General features: G+C 37.1%; 1 protein-coding gene across 3 annotated transcripts in view; it reads right to left on the bottom strand.

The window, feature by feature from the left end:
• The window catches only part of Shprh (SNF2 histone linker PHD RING helicase), a 72,023-nt gene that overhangs the window by 11,347 nt on the left and 45,137 nt on the right, over nt 1–15,539 (bottom strand). For 2 of the 3 annotated variants that reach the window (XM_076552764.1, XM_076552763.1), the window contains exons 23-25: nt 14,477–14,578; nt 12,615–12,686; nt 10,246–10,434 (exon numbers count right to left, since the gene is read on the bottom strand). In XM_076552764.1, coding sequence (XP_076408879.1) covers nt 10,246–10,434; nt 12,615–12,686; nt 14,477–14,578 — 363 coding nt within the window. Of the gene's footprint in view, nt 1–10,245; nt 10,435–11,243; nt 11,318–12,614; nt 12,687–14,476; nt 14,579–15,539 lie in introns of those variants that run through there. The other variant, XR_013045091.1, reaches the window with a different exon arrangement.

Genomic DNA, 15,539 nt, shown 5'->3' on the forward strand with positions numbered 1-15,539 from the left:
AAATAAAGAACTTATATTTCCTTCTTTAGATATACAGACTCTCAATTATACATACAAGGTTAAAAAAGAGAACCATCGCCGGGCGGTGGTGGCGCACGCCTTTAATCCCAGCACTCGGGAGGCAGAGCCAGGCGGATCTCTGTGAGTTCGAGGCCAGCCTGGGCTACCAAGTGAGCTCCAGGAAAGGCGCAAAGCTACGCAGAGAAACCCTGTCTCGAAAAACCAAAAAAAAAAAAAAGAGAACCATCTTATCTCAGTCTACTGATTTAAAATAACAAAGAGAATTACAAACAGGAAATAAACAGAAAGTGATAATTTGGGCCTTTAGATAGAACCACTCCCATCCCCTGCAATGTGCTACTTTTGAAACCATTTCACTTGATATGCTTCAGTACCTGTTGCCAAGCCCGATGACCTGAGTTCTATCCTTCGAGCCTCCATGGTAGACGGAGAGAAGCAAACCCTGCAAGTGTCCTCTTAACCTCCACATGCACATTCATGTCAACACACACAAGAAATATATTCCCTTCAATCTACTGAGCTGTTTCTTACTAAAAGTTCAAGAGAAAACAGAATTCTTTAAGTAACATTCCAAATAGGGTGCTAACTCCAGAAGGATTTAGCACATTTTCCTGGTATCAAATTTTGGTGGCTCTCAAAACAAAACATAGGGCTCACTTATAAATTATCATGGTACTCTAATGGGTACATGCTTTCCATTGTCTTAGTCACACAACTAGGACTGGAATCTTTGGCTCTAGAGCAACTGCTGTTTTCACAGTACTGCTGGGGACTAAACCAAGGGCATGTGCTTGCTAACCACACTCTACTTATAAGCCACACAGCTAAGCCCTTTGCCTCACACTATAAGATGCTATGTTAAAAATTCATTGCCTCTGTGAACCTATCTTGATAAAAAGCCATCATTTGTTAAGTGAAAAGAAAATGCTCTAGACAACAAAGGATTTCTGAAGTGAAAAAGTAGGAACACACGATCTCTGCAAGTGTGTATGCGAGTCTCAGTCAGACTCGAGCTCACTGATAAAGCTAGTGTTGCCAGCCAGCTTGCTCAGGGGATTCCTTTCTCCACCTTCTAAAGCTGGAATTAGAGACAAGCTGCCATGCCCACCTGACATACATGTATGTTCTGGCGTTCTAGCCATGGTCCTTATGTGTGATATGTACTGAACCCCTGAGCCATGTCCCCAGGACTGCACACCATATTTTCTTAATCCAGTTGTGAGTTTGTGCATACTTGGGTTAATTCTATTTCTTGAGTACTGTGAATGAATAATGCTTCAAGGAACTGGGACAAGAGATAAAAATTTTGGGCTGGAGAGATGGCTCAGAGGTTAACAACACTGGCTGCTCTTCCAGAGGTCCTGAGTTCAATTCTCAGCAACCACATGTTGGCTCACAACTATCTGTAATGAGATCTGGCACCCTCTTCTGGCCTGCAGGCATACATGCAGGCAGAACATTGTATGCATAATAAATAAATAAATCTTTAAAAAAAAAGAGATAAAAATTTTAACACTGCTCATATAGCTATTGTTTCTACTGTTTTCCCACCCAAGAGATGAAGTCAGCAGGCAATTACTAAAATAGTTAATAAAGAAATGAACTCAAACCTTTCTCTTGAGTACAATATAGAATAAACTAGAGTTTTGGAAGTCAACACTTTAAAAAATAGTAGAAATATATCAGCAACAAGGCCAACAAAGGGTATTTCTTATGAAATTTGGCCTAGATGTCATGCAGTAGCATAAGGCAAAATCAGAAATGCCATGTGGATTCTCACTCTAATAGGTGTGACTAATTTATTTTAATCAGATTAAAACAGAGTGGTGATGTGCTCTTGCTGCAAAAATTATAAAATTTAAATTTTGAGTTAAACATTTTCATTTGTGTTGAAAGGATGGAAAGAAGAGAGTCTCTTGCCATATGTTTAGTGGACTAAAAGAATTATTATAATAAAGCAAACATGTAGTATCTGACTTAGAAATTTGGCTATCCTTGCCCATCTAGAATAAAACTGCTATATTAATGCAATTCTGGGATAATGTGGTCTGTGGAGAAGAGAGTGCAAGGATAGTACAAATCTTTATGCAGGAGACAGACAGACACATCATAGTTGGCTTAACTATTTCCTTCACATCTGTTCCTATCTGCTGAGATCCTTTATTGAAAAAGAGAGACAGGAAGTAGGAGATATATAAGATCTTCCTGCTGCAGTAGCAATAGACTACTTGACTTGATTTGAATAAATAAAATTACCAGAAAAATACCATTGCCTTGTATTTTTAATAACTTCTAATAAAAGTAAATAATGTGCGGGGTCATAGATGGAAGCAAGGTATACCAATCCATTATGCTAAACATTGCCTATTATGTCCCTTGGTACCCAGCCTATTTCTGTTCACAACATCAGTAGACAGAGAGTCAGGGAGAGTGTATGTGTATTCTATTCAGTCTTTTTCCTGGGGATTCCAATGGTTCCACTTGCAGAATTATAGGTTAAAGTCCTATAGCACACCAGAGAAAGCCAACCTGGTCTAATTGCTAACAAACAGAAGAAAGGACATTTATGTTTAGACTACCTACATAAATAAATAAGCCATATTTTCAGAGATTTTATATCTATTATACATTAATGTATATTTTATGCATGTGAAAGAAATTAACAGTGTAGTATACATGAAACATATCCAATCAAGTTCTATAGTAGGGGAAATACTACTCATCACTCAAGAGTAAATACAAAATGAACTCATGGTAAGAAGCACTGGGAACTCTAAACTGGTCATTCATATTTTTCAGCAAAATTTCTTGAAGCTGTCTAACACAGAGAATGAAGGATCTTAATAAAGATTTTAGGGATAGATAAATACCAAGTTGCTTTAGAAAAAAAGGAAGATGATTAGGAAAAAAATTGCTTTGGGTACTTAGAAAATTCATTGCAAGGGGATGAATAGGAGTAAGACAAGAGGGAACTGGGGTTGATAGTGACCAAAATGCGTTATATATTCCTATGAAAAATGTGGTAATGAATCCCATTATACACTTAATACATCTTAATAAAATTTAACCAAACTGGCTGAACGGTGGTGGCACACGCCTTTAATCCCAGTACTCAGGAGGCAGAGGCAGGCGGATCTCTGTGAGTTCAAGGTCAGCCTGGTCTACAGAGGGAGTTCCAGAACCACTAGGCCTACACTGAGAAACCCTGTCTCAAAAAACCAAAAAACAAAACAAAACAAACCAAAACCAAAACCAATTAATCAAACAAACAAATAGCTAAAAGAACTTATCTGAAGTGCAAAGCCCAGTGACAGACGATTAGGAAGATACTCTTTGCTGTATAACTTTAATTATTCTACTTGATTCTATGGTTAAAAAAATTACATTGTAATACTACACATGCTACGGGCTATTTTTTCCCCTGGATATAGCTGTGTATATAATTGCAAAATAAAGTATGGTTACCATATATATTATGATATAGTCATACAATAAAAATCAAACACACTACAGAGGAAGGAGGGAGGAGGTATAGCTGCACTAATTTCTTCATATTTTACAAAGAATGGCCAGGGGATTCTGACCACTGCTAGTACTAAAGAAAAATTTATATGTATTGGAAATCATACAGGCTATCCACAGAACTAAAATCTGAAACCATTCACAGTAGTAGAGTAAAAAGAGAATGGAGGTAAACACCAGTTTTCACTGTGTGATATTTTGAAATTATATATTTTTCCTTTATTTTATTAATTATTTTTACTAAATATTATAAGAACCATTTTCTATTTCCTATTTTTATCACCTCTAAACTGAGTCTTAAGGGAAGAAGTGGGAGGTCTATAATTCTAGGACTTCTCATGCATTACCCCAGTGATATAATCAGGTATTTATTTACCAAATGAGCTGCCTCTGAATCATATCACCATCCCTTGCTACAGGCTACTGTACCTACTGCCCATGGATGCCCAACCTGCACCTGCCACTAAGTCCATCTATGCCAGATGTGGGACAGACACATCTGAAACAGCACAGTAATACTTTATTCTTGTAGTCATTACTTGGAGTAACTTTTTAAAACTTGTACACATACTATGAGAATTGAATGACATAAGATTGCGACTTTCTTTTAGAAAATTTCCTCTGAGAAATGTAATTTCAAAGATGACATAGCCACTCAGCTTAGTTTACTCTGCTTCTAATAAAGAAAGGGGTGTTCTCTAGTGAGCAGTATGAACAACTGGAATGGTACTGGGTGGTAACAGATTTTTCTACAGGTTTCCTTAGAGGTCTGTAATTATATAAGAACGTTCAAAGGCTCCTGCGATTGTCCAGTAGAAAGTCAGTTACTATTTTGGTATTTTCTGACTTTCATCCTGTCCTTTTCCTTTTGGAATAAGGCTAGCTCTTCCCTAGTGCCAAGCTGCTGTGTTGTTTCCATTCGCACCCGTTCACCAGGGTGGAACCCCATGCTGCTGCGACACGCACAGCACAGTCCAGTTTTGAAGCTCGTCTGACTGACCTCACGAAGCAGGAATGCTCCTCAAGCATATGCCAGGAATGAGTGCTGGGCTCTTCACTATTCATGTGTTACTGTACAAAGCACAACAGAAACTTTCTCTAGGCTGTGGGCAATCTTATATGCTTAGGCCTCAAAATTATTCTCCATTTTTTAAGATAATTTGCAGAATTATTCCAGACCCAAATTACTAGCTGTAAAAAAGTTAAAAATCATGTATGGATCAAAGGGATATTTTATAACAATCTATCTAGACATTTATTGAGTGCCTATTGCATGCTAGATATCATGCTAGATGATTAGGATACAGTAGAGAATCACATGTCTCAACTCATTCTAATGGAGTTAATGAAAAACATAGCCAAAAAGGACTGTTTTTCAGAGATAAAGATAATTTACACTTTATATCTTCAAAGTCTCTGTTGTGTGTTCAATTTATCATATGGCATGGCTGACTTTCAGCATGATTAACAATTCAGAACTATAATTGTTAATGGAGCCACTGAATAGAAACTTTCTTTTCTCTTTTGTCAATCAGAATTATATCTACTTAAGCTCATTTTTAACAAAAACATCAATATCATTTTCATTTTATCAGTTAACACTGATGTATAACATATCTGATAGCTCATATATGGATTTTGAGACATATACATAAATACAGTTATGTGTAGGTTTTATTTACCAAGTTATTGTATGCTTATTTTAAACTTACTCAGAATTATAAAATTAGCCTTTCTACCCAGATATTTAATTACATTTTGGAAAGTATGGCCAAGCCAAACTTTTGATAACTGGAAAAGCAAAACAAAACAAACACCAGAATTCATATACATCTTATTGTTTATTAATAAATACATCTTATTACTGTACTGACTATCTTGGAATTAGAATGTATATGCAGTCTTTTCTCTATAAAGTTCCATAAGACACCTCTAAGGTTAGTAGATGTACTTGTTAAAACCAAAGATCCTGGATCATATCCTATCTGTAGTAAATAAAAACTCATTGAGATAGAGCCTGAACAGCCTATTACTAAAGGCACACTGGCTGAACTAAGATGATGAAATAATAGTGTGTAGTTGGGATGGATGTTGTTTTACTGTGGTTATATCTTTGCATAATGTTTTGCAGTGAATAGAAACTTAGAAACTAAGAATCCTAATCAGTATAGAGGCTGGTTTTATACCAGCAAAAGTGCTTTGTATGAAACCTAGCCAAACACAGGACATGGGGAACAAGTCACATGGGGCTATGTTCTGCCAGGAGGCCTACTTCATCACATCCAAAATGCCTTGCAGTTGTCAGAACTTGCAAGGGGAATTTTGTTTACTTTGTGAAATGCCCAGTAGGTTCCAAGGTTACTTAGGAATACTGTCACACTGTTGCTATGGATGATACAGTTTTTATTTAAGTGCATACACCAAAGGGATACTGGTAATCTCAATATCTTATTTCTATGTTTAACCCACAAGATACCTTATACTTTGAAATCTCCAATTTCCAAAGATATCATTAGAAACAAAATGCCAAAGACTATATATTACTATTTTTGCATTCTCTAAATATCTTTTATATGATCTCAAGTTATATGATTAAGCACTATGTACACTGTTATACAAAAGTCTTATCATGAATACTTAAGATTGAAATAAACAAAAACGTTAAGGTTATAGAAATTAACCTATTTATGATGTTGTTAAGTACCAAAAACTTGATAGTAATATAAAAGACAAGAACTTCTGGGTCTAGAAGTAGTATGAACCAAGTAAGAGAGGAAGGCAGACTCTGAAAACACATGGCAGATGCTTGAAAGAGCAAGTGACAGACACAATAGGGTATAAATGGGACAGAGTCAAAGAGGTGACAAATAACAGAAGGCAGATGTGGCAGACACAAATGGTGACAGAAAAAGCAGAGAAACAAGCAAAATGTGGTAAGAAGTAAAGTGAGAAAGTGGAAGAGGGATGAGATTGGTTTATGTAATATGTAAAATATTTAGTCATGTTTAGTGAGAAAAAAAAAGTAAGCATATCTGTGTCAATGGCAGGAAGAAACTGCCTTAACTAAACTCTCTAATCTTTTCTAAATAAGATAGTTTAACTCATGTGTTCACCAATGCCCATGAAAGACAAGCAGAAGCAAGAGTACACAGTAGTATTTCAACACTGACATCCCTTTCCCAACAGGGCAACAAACGTAACTGTCCTGGGTGTAGGAAAGCTGCCATCCATGAACAGGTGTTGGGTCTGATGGGTTCAGTGACTCAGTGCCACAGCTGTGCAGTTTACTGGTCGCTAGACCAACCTCTTCCTAAACCTCCTGTACAAAGCAGGACAGCAGTTCTGCCTCACGCTGGTTCCTGGTGCCGTGATTAATGTTTTCCCTGTGTAAAGATGAGCTGCCTCCTCTTACCCAGCAATGCCACTTGTGGCTGTTGGCATACCTGCAGCTAAAAGAAGAAAAAAAAGATAGTATTTCTCCTATCTCTTTAGGAGAAGGAGAGAGAAATAAAGGAGCATGGAGAGTAGGAGGGACAGGGAAGGACAATAGTTTAGGAGTAGGTCAGTGGCCACCAAAGCCTCAGGGCTGGCCACTAGAATGCTCCAATTACCTACTTTATTTTACAACCTCTGCACCCATGCTTTAAAAACACATTCATCCAAAGGATTCAGAGATAGACTAGAGGATCCTTAGGTCATGATGTCTCTCTCCTCACTTATCCTTCCCAAACTGCACTGTGTATTCACCCTTCCAGTTACCTGCTTATACTCTTGGTTGTTTTACTGGCAGAATAAGTACTTTTAGACCATCATCATCATCATCACCACCATAAAGACACAGACACAGACACACAGACAGACACACACACACAGATATATTAATTTTTTAGATTTGTGGAAGCATTGTTCTTTTGTCTTTTGACTCTTAAATAGAAAATGCTTATTTTTCTGTGCTTTGCATTTGAGCATCAGTATTACTCTCTTTGGTCCCTAATACAAATAAATTTGCATTCTCATGATCCTCAGGAAACTCAGTTACCCTCTAATTCTATTCTTTGCTATCATTTACTAAACACTATCTTTTGTTTGTTAAACACCTGGGTATATAATTTACAATTGCTATATACCTCAGATTTAGACATTATATGTAGATATTCAAGTCTCACCTCTTTTAGCATTATTCTCCTTCACCTCACTTATACCACTCCAGATAGACACACTTTTACAGTTTGTTTGCTCAACAGCCCAACCTGTAGGTATTTGAATTCAATGAGATCTCTACTTTTTATAAACTATTACTCTATCTTTTCAAGGGTCTAATACTACAGATTAGCTTTCTTCTCTGTATTTTCAGTTTATCCTTTTTATTTTGTGAGTGTTCACATGCACACATGCATGCCACATGTGGTCAGAGGACAACTTGGGGAATCTGCTTTCCTTCTACTTTGTGGGTCTCAGCGTGGAATTGAGTTGTCACATTTGGAAACCGTCTTACCGACTCCTGTGTACCCTTTTACTGGATCTTAAACATGCTTAAAAATCTTTAATTTTGAACACCAAGAATTGACTTTCTACACTTGTGTCTGGTAACAGTTCTTGGTTTTCTATTTCTAAGTTTATCAACAGTTGGTCATTTTCACTCTTTATTTATTCAGCTCCTATGCACTCCTTGATTTCCTATTCTGTTATTTCCTTTGCACTCACTGCACTGAAGAAGTTCCTTCTGAAGTCATCTCCATTAGCCACAGCCGGGAAAGCATTCCTTGCTGAAGAACTGTCCCAGTGGCCTTGGCTGACAGTGTGTTCTCCCAGCCTGCCAGGTCTTTAGTTCCTTCTCAGTCTCCTCTTCCAGCCTTCACTGTCCCTTCAGTCACCATTTAAAAGTTATGGATATAGGGCTTGACCTGAACATAACCTCTGATTTCTTCCTTAGGTTGTCTTATTCAGCCTGTGGCGTCAAAGATCATTTATACTAGTGACTGAATTTCGTATCTCTAACTTTGCATTAAAAACACCAAATAAATATTGAAATGTACTCCCTTTCAAACTTGTCCTCTGTAGCAGCAATGATACCTAATCTGGGGGATCTCCAATGCTATACCTCCAACATTCTGTTGTACTGGAATATACCCACCTCTTCCCGTCTCCGCTGCCATCAACCTAAAGTTTCTGAAGTAGACAATGGCTGTGGCCTCCTAAACTCATCTAAATTTTTTCTTTTCTTCTTTTCTATTCCTGCTAACTGATTTTTCTAGGCTGTAGCAAGAAAGACCGTGAAGCTTTAAAGCCCGAGTGCCCATCCCACCAGCCCTTCTATTGTACGTTCAGTTTCGCCCACTGCTCTGCAGCCACTCACTTTCGTCTGAGTCATTTCTGTCTTGGTCTTTTCACATACTGGGTGTTCTTTTTCTATCTGGGAATCTCCTCTCCACAGATCAGTTCCATCCTTTTCCCATGCTGGTTAATCCCCTCATCATTTAGATCCTGTATGCTTAATAGTCATTCTTTCAGAAAAGCTCAGGATGGCTTTTATTTTGTAGTATTTATCATAATTATAAAAAAAATCTTTTGTTTAATGTCTGTATTTCTTGCTGTAACTCAAATTCCTTCTCCACATTCCCACCACAAAACTGTAAAACTCATGAGAATAGAAACCACATGTTGACTATGTATTGCATCTCCAAGGTCTAGAATACTGCCTGGGGCACAGGATACACCTAACAAATATGCATGGAAAGAATGAATGGAAATTTGTTCCAACTGAACACACCAGAGAGCAATGAGACTGACACTTTAAACTTTACTCAAATATCAGAGGGGAAAAAAGCAAGGACCAATTCTTTAATTGAACTGCAAGTTTCTTGGGAGGAAGAACACTCTATAGAACACTTAATTCTGTCAGTAACTTTAACTTGCCTCCAATTCTACTCAGAAAACACATTCCTAAAAAATAAGCATCAAGCGCTCAGAAGAAGGAATGAATGAGGAGTCGGCAGCTTCCTATTGTCATCAGCTCCACTATTGTCCACTCTGCTCAGCCGGCCACCGATGCCTATCACATTTACAGACTGGTTTGCCTTTTGACCAAGTTATTAGAAAAAAAATTCAAAAAGCACATGTAAGAAAAATAAGCAACAGAAACACCTAATAAGTGTTTTTTAATAAATGAACACACTTTGGGTAGAAAGTCCAGTGGATCTTGTTTGTACACTGAATTAGTAGTTTTTTAAGAGTCTGAATGAAACCCGGGAAAGTAAGGAATATAAACTCAAATTCAGCTGTATTCTGAAGTATTAGTCCACAGTGTTTTATAGCATACTGTGTCATCCTGTGACAATCAACTAATGCCAGGAGCCCATCCACTTTTTTTCAGTTGGGACTAAATAAGAAGAAAGCTTTTTTTTTTTTTTTAAAAACAAAACAAAACAAAAAAACTTTATAATGAAGAGAAATCACATAAATGACAGGGAAGTGCATTCTTTAGCTCTTAGTGGGCATGACTGCAGTTAGTCATGTTGGTGAGTGAGTGCTGAGCTCTCCCACAAGGGGAAAGCTGGTGATAAAGCTGCAGCCTCCCGGCAGTGTGTACAGTGAACAGTGGTTTCTAAGACTCACTGTGTCAAGGTTATTTAATGCTTCCCTTCATCAGATACTAACTGCTGTGGCACTGCTTTGACTGTGTGTGTGTTTGACCTACTTTACCTTTACAGGGATGTCATCTTCTTGGTTTGCTTTCTCTGAGGTAAAGACATAGGAGACATCTTTGTGTGATGTGGTCTGGCGGCAGATAGCACACTTGATGGAGCTTCGATGAGACCCCACACTGTACTGTTCAATTATAATAGACGTGCATTCATTACAGAAGCAGTGTCCACAGGTCAGCACTGCCCACTGAGAAGAAAACACACATGACAAGTCTTGGTGAGAAGGTGGTCGATGAGTCCTTCCTCTCCACAGACACATAAACAGGGGAGATGGCTTACAACTACAATTCCCCAGTATTTCATGTAAAATATGCTTTCAGATGAATTTTACTCTAAGAAAATATATTTTCATAATTCTCAGCTTCACTTACCTTAACTAGTCAACCATTATAAGAAGCTAGCCTTCTCATTTCAGATTACCCCATTAGCACTCTAACAGCAGATAATGAAGAACTGAGAGCAACATCGATTTGGAGATAATACACTCACTGCCACTCAATTTATTTAGATTGAATTGCTAACACAATTATATAGAAAATGAGATGGTTAATGCTTCAGACTTGTTTTGAATGACACAGGAACTGGAACTTTTGGGGGACACTCACTGCTCTATGGCAACGGGGTCTTAGACTCTCAGCTGTGGTGGTCTGTCCAGGATTTGGACATGTCTGTATTTGTACTGAAAGGGCCAGACAGTACTTTGAAAGGGGTCCAGGAATCTCCTAGGAAAGCAATCCATACCAGGGAAAGAACAAACTGGGATAAAGAGCATGATTTTGAAGTAGTTCCTGAAAAAGAAGTTCAACTTGTTTCAGTTGGGTAACACATTTCTTTCTCCCTAGTTTCATGTATGCTCTCAAGGGCTTGACCCAGAATCCTCAGACCTGCCTTATACAGGCTTGCTTCCCACTGCAGCACTATTCAGTACCCCGTGGACCTCAAGTGACACTGGAAATTTAGGATATTTATAAGACAGATAGGACTTTTGTGACTCACAGAAATTCAACTGATAAGGTACAGAGCAAGATAGGTCCACCTTCTTTCGTAACAGGAAGAAATCACTGAGTCACCTGAGCAGAGTAGGAATAACAGGACAGTCACTAAATTGGCTCTGAGAACAAATGGCAACATCTCTAACAGTATCAGCAGGGATGTGGGACACAGAGTCCCTCCAGCACGGGGCTAGAGATTCATCACTATTTTCGTAATTCAATTTTAAGTTCAGGAAACCATGGTAATATTAGAATTGGATAAAATAATGTATATGAAAAAAACTTAAAAAACTGTCAGAAGACAAAATAAAATTTCAGAGACAACTGAATTTCACTAAAGCTAAAATTTAAAGACACTATTTTGACCCGCTCCAACTCCACCTTTCTGCTTCTTTTGATGTGAAAACTTGAACCCAGAGCCAACTGCAAGGTAGGCACATTCACTATCACAAAACAACCTCCAAGGCCTTACCCCTTACTTAAGAACATATTGTTTTCATTTACAAAGTGTCTTTTGAGAAATTTTCTCTGTAAATGTTGGATTAAAAGGTTCTTTATTCTCAATTTATTGTTGATCAGAACATAAAAATGATACATTTAACAACACTTATTTCCACAGAGAAAAATCTATTGTTTAAGAGTAGGCTTATCTTTCAAATGTTCCAAAGTAACTCAAATTCTGATACTGTTTATGCTGATTTACAAAGCAGGAATAAGTCAGTAGTAGGACAGAAATATGAATTCTTGGGGAACTAAAATGGTGCTGTCATGTCTGCAGGCATTTTTACACGAACATGCACAAGTGACTGTGCTTAATTCCTCCAAAGCATCTCCAAAGACCCAAACAAATAAACAAAAAAACCAAAACAAGAACAACAACAACAGAAACACATGTAAATTCTGCTAGGAGAAGCTATCCATCCTTTAGAGCTGGGATCGACCTGAGACTTTACTACTGTTAAAAGCTATACCACTATGCCTCTGTACTACCTTTCCCACTAAACTTGTGTTATATTATTTATACTTTGTTCAATTACCAAATACGTGAATGTGGCAAAATTAAGTTACTTAGAAACAATGTCTTATCTGGAAATACATTCCCAACTATGAATCTTTAATGGAAAAGACAGGAAAAAGATGGTTTAAGCATTTGTAGCCTTAAGCTTGTCAACTGAGCCCTGGCCCTATCTCTGAGATGAGAACTCAATACTCCTCTTTCAGTTATGAGAAAGCATGTGTGCGTGTGTGTGTGTGTGTGTGTGTGTGTGTGTGTGTGCGCGCACATGCATGAGGAAACAGAGAACGGCCGACTAGTGCAGAAGCCTTATACCCTGTGAGGTGCTCTATGACCACGTGACACTTGACATAATTTTACCTGTTTTCCCAGCTGTCGAGCACAGATGGGACAAGGCTCTGGGTTAACACCGCCTGATGTTTTGTCTTGAGACTAGGGGAAAAAGGAAGAATCCCAAAACATGTTAGCCATGTCATTATATTCAGAACTTGATGCATGCTTTGAAATTCATTTGTACAAGTATGTGTTGGTAATTTCAATCTGAATTATCTAATTAGTGAGATGAGCTAATATTTTATGTATTGCTTAATACTATTATTTCTATAATTCATTCAGGACACAATTAAAGAAAGGAAACCATTTTATTCTACCATACCTTAAAGTATTATAGTACTATATTTGTGATTACAATTGAAAGCAAAATTAAAATCAAAATACAAATAGCTAAATCTTTGTAATTTTATCCTCAGACTACATTTTATCATAAAGAAATATGAATTATTAACTGCTATGGTGACACACAACTTTAATCCTAGCACTTGGGAAACAGAATTAGGTATTCAAGGTATCGTGATGAAGCTCTGGTTACATAAGACCATCTATTTCTCATCTTAAATAAAAGGCTCCTTAAATGTCACAGAAGTGTACACTCATAATGCACATGTAGAAGTGTGCACTATAATGCACATGTAGAAGTGTGTGTGCTATAATGCATATGTAGAAGTGTGTGTGCTATAATGCATATGTAGAAGTGTACACTCATAATGCACATGTAGAAGTGTGCACTATAATGCACATGTAGAAGTGTGCACTATAATGCACATGTAGAAGTGTGCACTATAATGCATATGTAGAAGTGTGTGTGCTATAATGCACATGTAGAAGTGTGTGTGCTATAATGCATATACAATACAAAGACAGGTGTGAGAAGAGGCTGTGATTTAGCACAGCTCTGTATTAATATTGCTGCTTCTAAGCATCTCTGTTTGAATCTCACTAAGCAAATAACTGGAGAGCAGTAAATACTTGACTTGAGACCTCTGTGCCTAAAAATCCTATCAAACTGTAAAAGATTTTAAACACCTCCTTAAAATTCTTATAAAATTTTCAAGTTTCAGAAAGTCAGCCAGGTGGACAAGCTTTAAAGCTAAGACAATATAATGGTAAATTGAATAAAAGATCACTAAAAATTTTCTTTCTGGTTTCACTAACCAAATATTCAAACATTAAAAGCAAAACAAAACAAAAACCTTTAACAGCTAAGTGGTAATAGAAAAATAAAATAAAACTCTGAAATGTATTTAAGCTCAGTAACTATAAAGACCCAAAAATTAGTTTATACAGGCATTTAAAAGAGTTGAGTAAATTATTTAATCTTAATATTGATCTGTTTTAGATCACATAAAACAGATCACCTACAACATGGTGGCTTAAAGTAATTCACCATATATTTCTCACAATTCTACAGGTCACCTGGGTACTTTCTGGGATGGGTTGGACTGATAGGGACAGGATGCTCCTGGAGACACAACAGTTCATGACTAGCTAGGCAGAAGATGGGGCAGAGGGTCTGTAGAGTCATTGTAGACAGAACTACTTTTGACTCCGAATAACACAAGCAAAATGTCTGTACTATTAATAACAGGACTGATAATTTTTTAAAATTTTTTTTCATTTTTTAAAAAATATTTATTTATTCATTATGTATACAGTGATCTGCCTGCATGTATGTCTGCAGGCCAGAAGAAGGCATCAGATCTCATTATAGATGGTTGTGAGCCACCATGTGGGTGCTGGGAATTGAACTCAGGACCTGTGGAAGAAGAGCCAGTGCTCTTCACCTCTGAGCCATCTCTCCAGCCCCACAGGACTTTAAGTGGAAACTATCACTAAAGTGGTTCTTGAAATATAATATGGGGAAGGGGCACTAAGAAAAGCAATACCTTCTCCAAATTTGTCAAGTAAAGAAGCTGTCCAAGTTTTTTCTGAAGTTGTGATGTAGCAACAGCTTTATCATTGACCAGTTTTATACGGTTCTGTTCAACCTAGAAGCAAACAAACAAAAAGCTTATTCTCTCTCTCAACTATGTTAAACATGTATAATTCTGAATGCAAAGTCACGTCTTCTCTTATAAAAATCCATTTATACATTAAAATTCAATTTTACAAAATTACTACTGAAAACACTTTGAAAGGACTTCGTTTTACAGATGAAATAATTCCATCAAGTTCTTTTAAATGGAAGCATCATGATGTAAAGGAAAATTGGATAAAAATCAATCTGAGTTCTATTTCTGTGCCACTTCTCAATAATTCATATATGGAATGATAATAATGACATGATACACTGTTTGTTGAAAGTGGTTTATGACATCCAGGAAGACTATCCCTGACTTTTCTTCTTCCCCTTCTGGAGTACACCAGAAAGAAAAGAGAATTAAATGAGAGGGATTTTCCTCATTGTTTATTTCATTTGTAGTGCTGTAAATTTAGCCTGAAACACACATTAGAAGAAAAACATCACTGAGAATTCATACTTAACAGTATAAAACATAATAAATTATCTTAAACTTTTTCAAAATTACAGTCTAAATGCTTTACAAAAAGAGATCCATGTAAAGTATTAAACTCTCCTAGAGGATAAAAATAAAATTTATGTTATGGAACAGGAAAGTGGTAGAGTTCTGACTGAATCCTGATACAAATGGGGATTATCAGAGTTCACATTGTAAACACCTTCTATTAGAAAGAGGAAGAACCTACAGAATAAAAACTTCTGGTGTCTTTTGAAAAACATGTTTTCCAATTCTGGTAAAACTGAGGCTGTATAAAATACTTCTCTCCATCTCTAAGCCAGGCAGAGGTGTTGTACACCTTTAATCCCAACACTTGGGAGGCAGAGGCTGGAGAATCTCTGCGTTTAAGGCCAGCCTGGTCTCAGAGTGAGTTCCAGGACAGCCAGGGCTACACAAATCAAAAATCAAAAGAAAAAAAAAAAAAAAAAAC

This window comes from Peromyscus maniculatus, chromosome 16 (genome assembly GCF_049852395.1).
Source record: "Peromyscus maniculatus bairdii isolate BWxNUB_F1_BW_parent chromosome 16, HU_Pman_BW_mat_3.1, whole genome shotgun sequence".
NCBI lineage: Eukaryota > Metazoa > Chordata > Mammalia > Rodentia > Cricetidae > Peromyscus > Peromyscus maniculatus.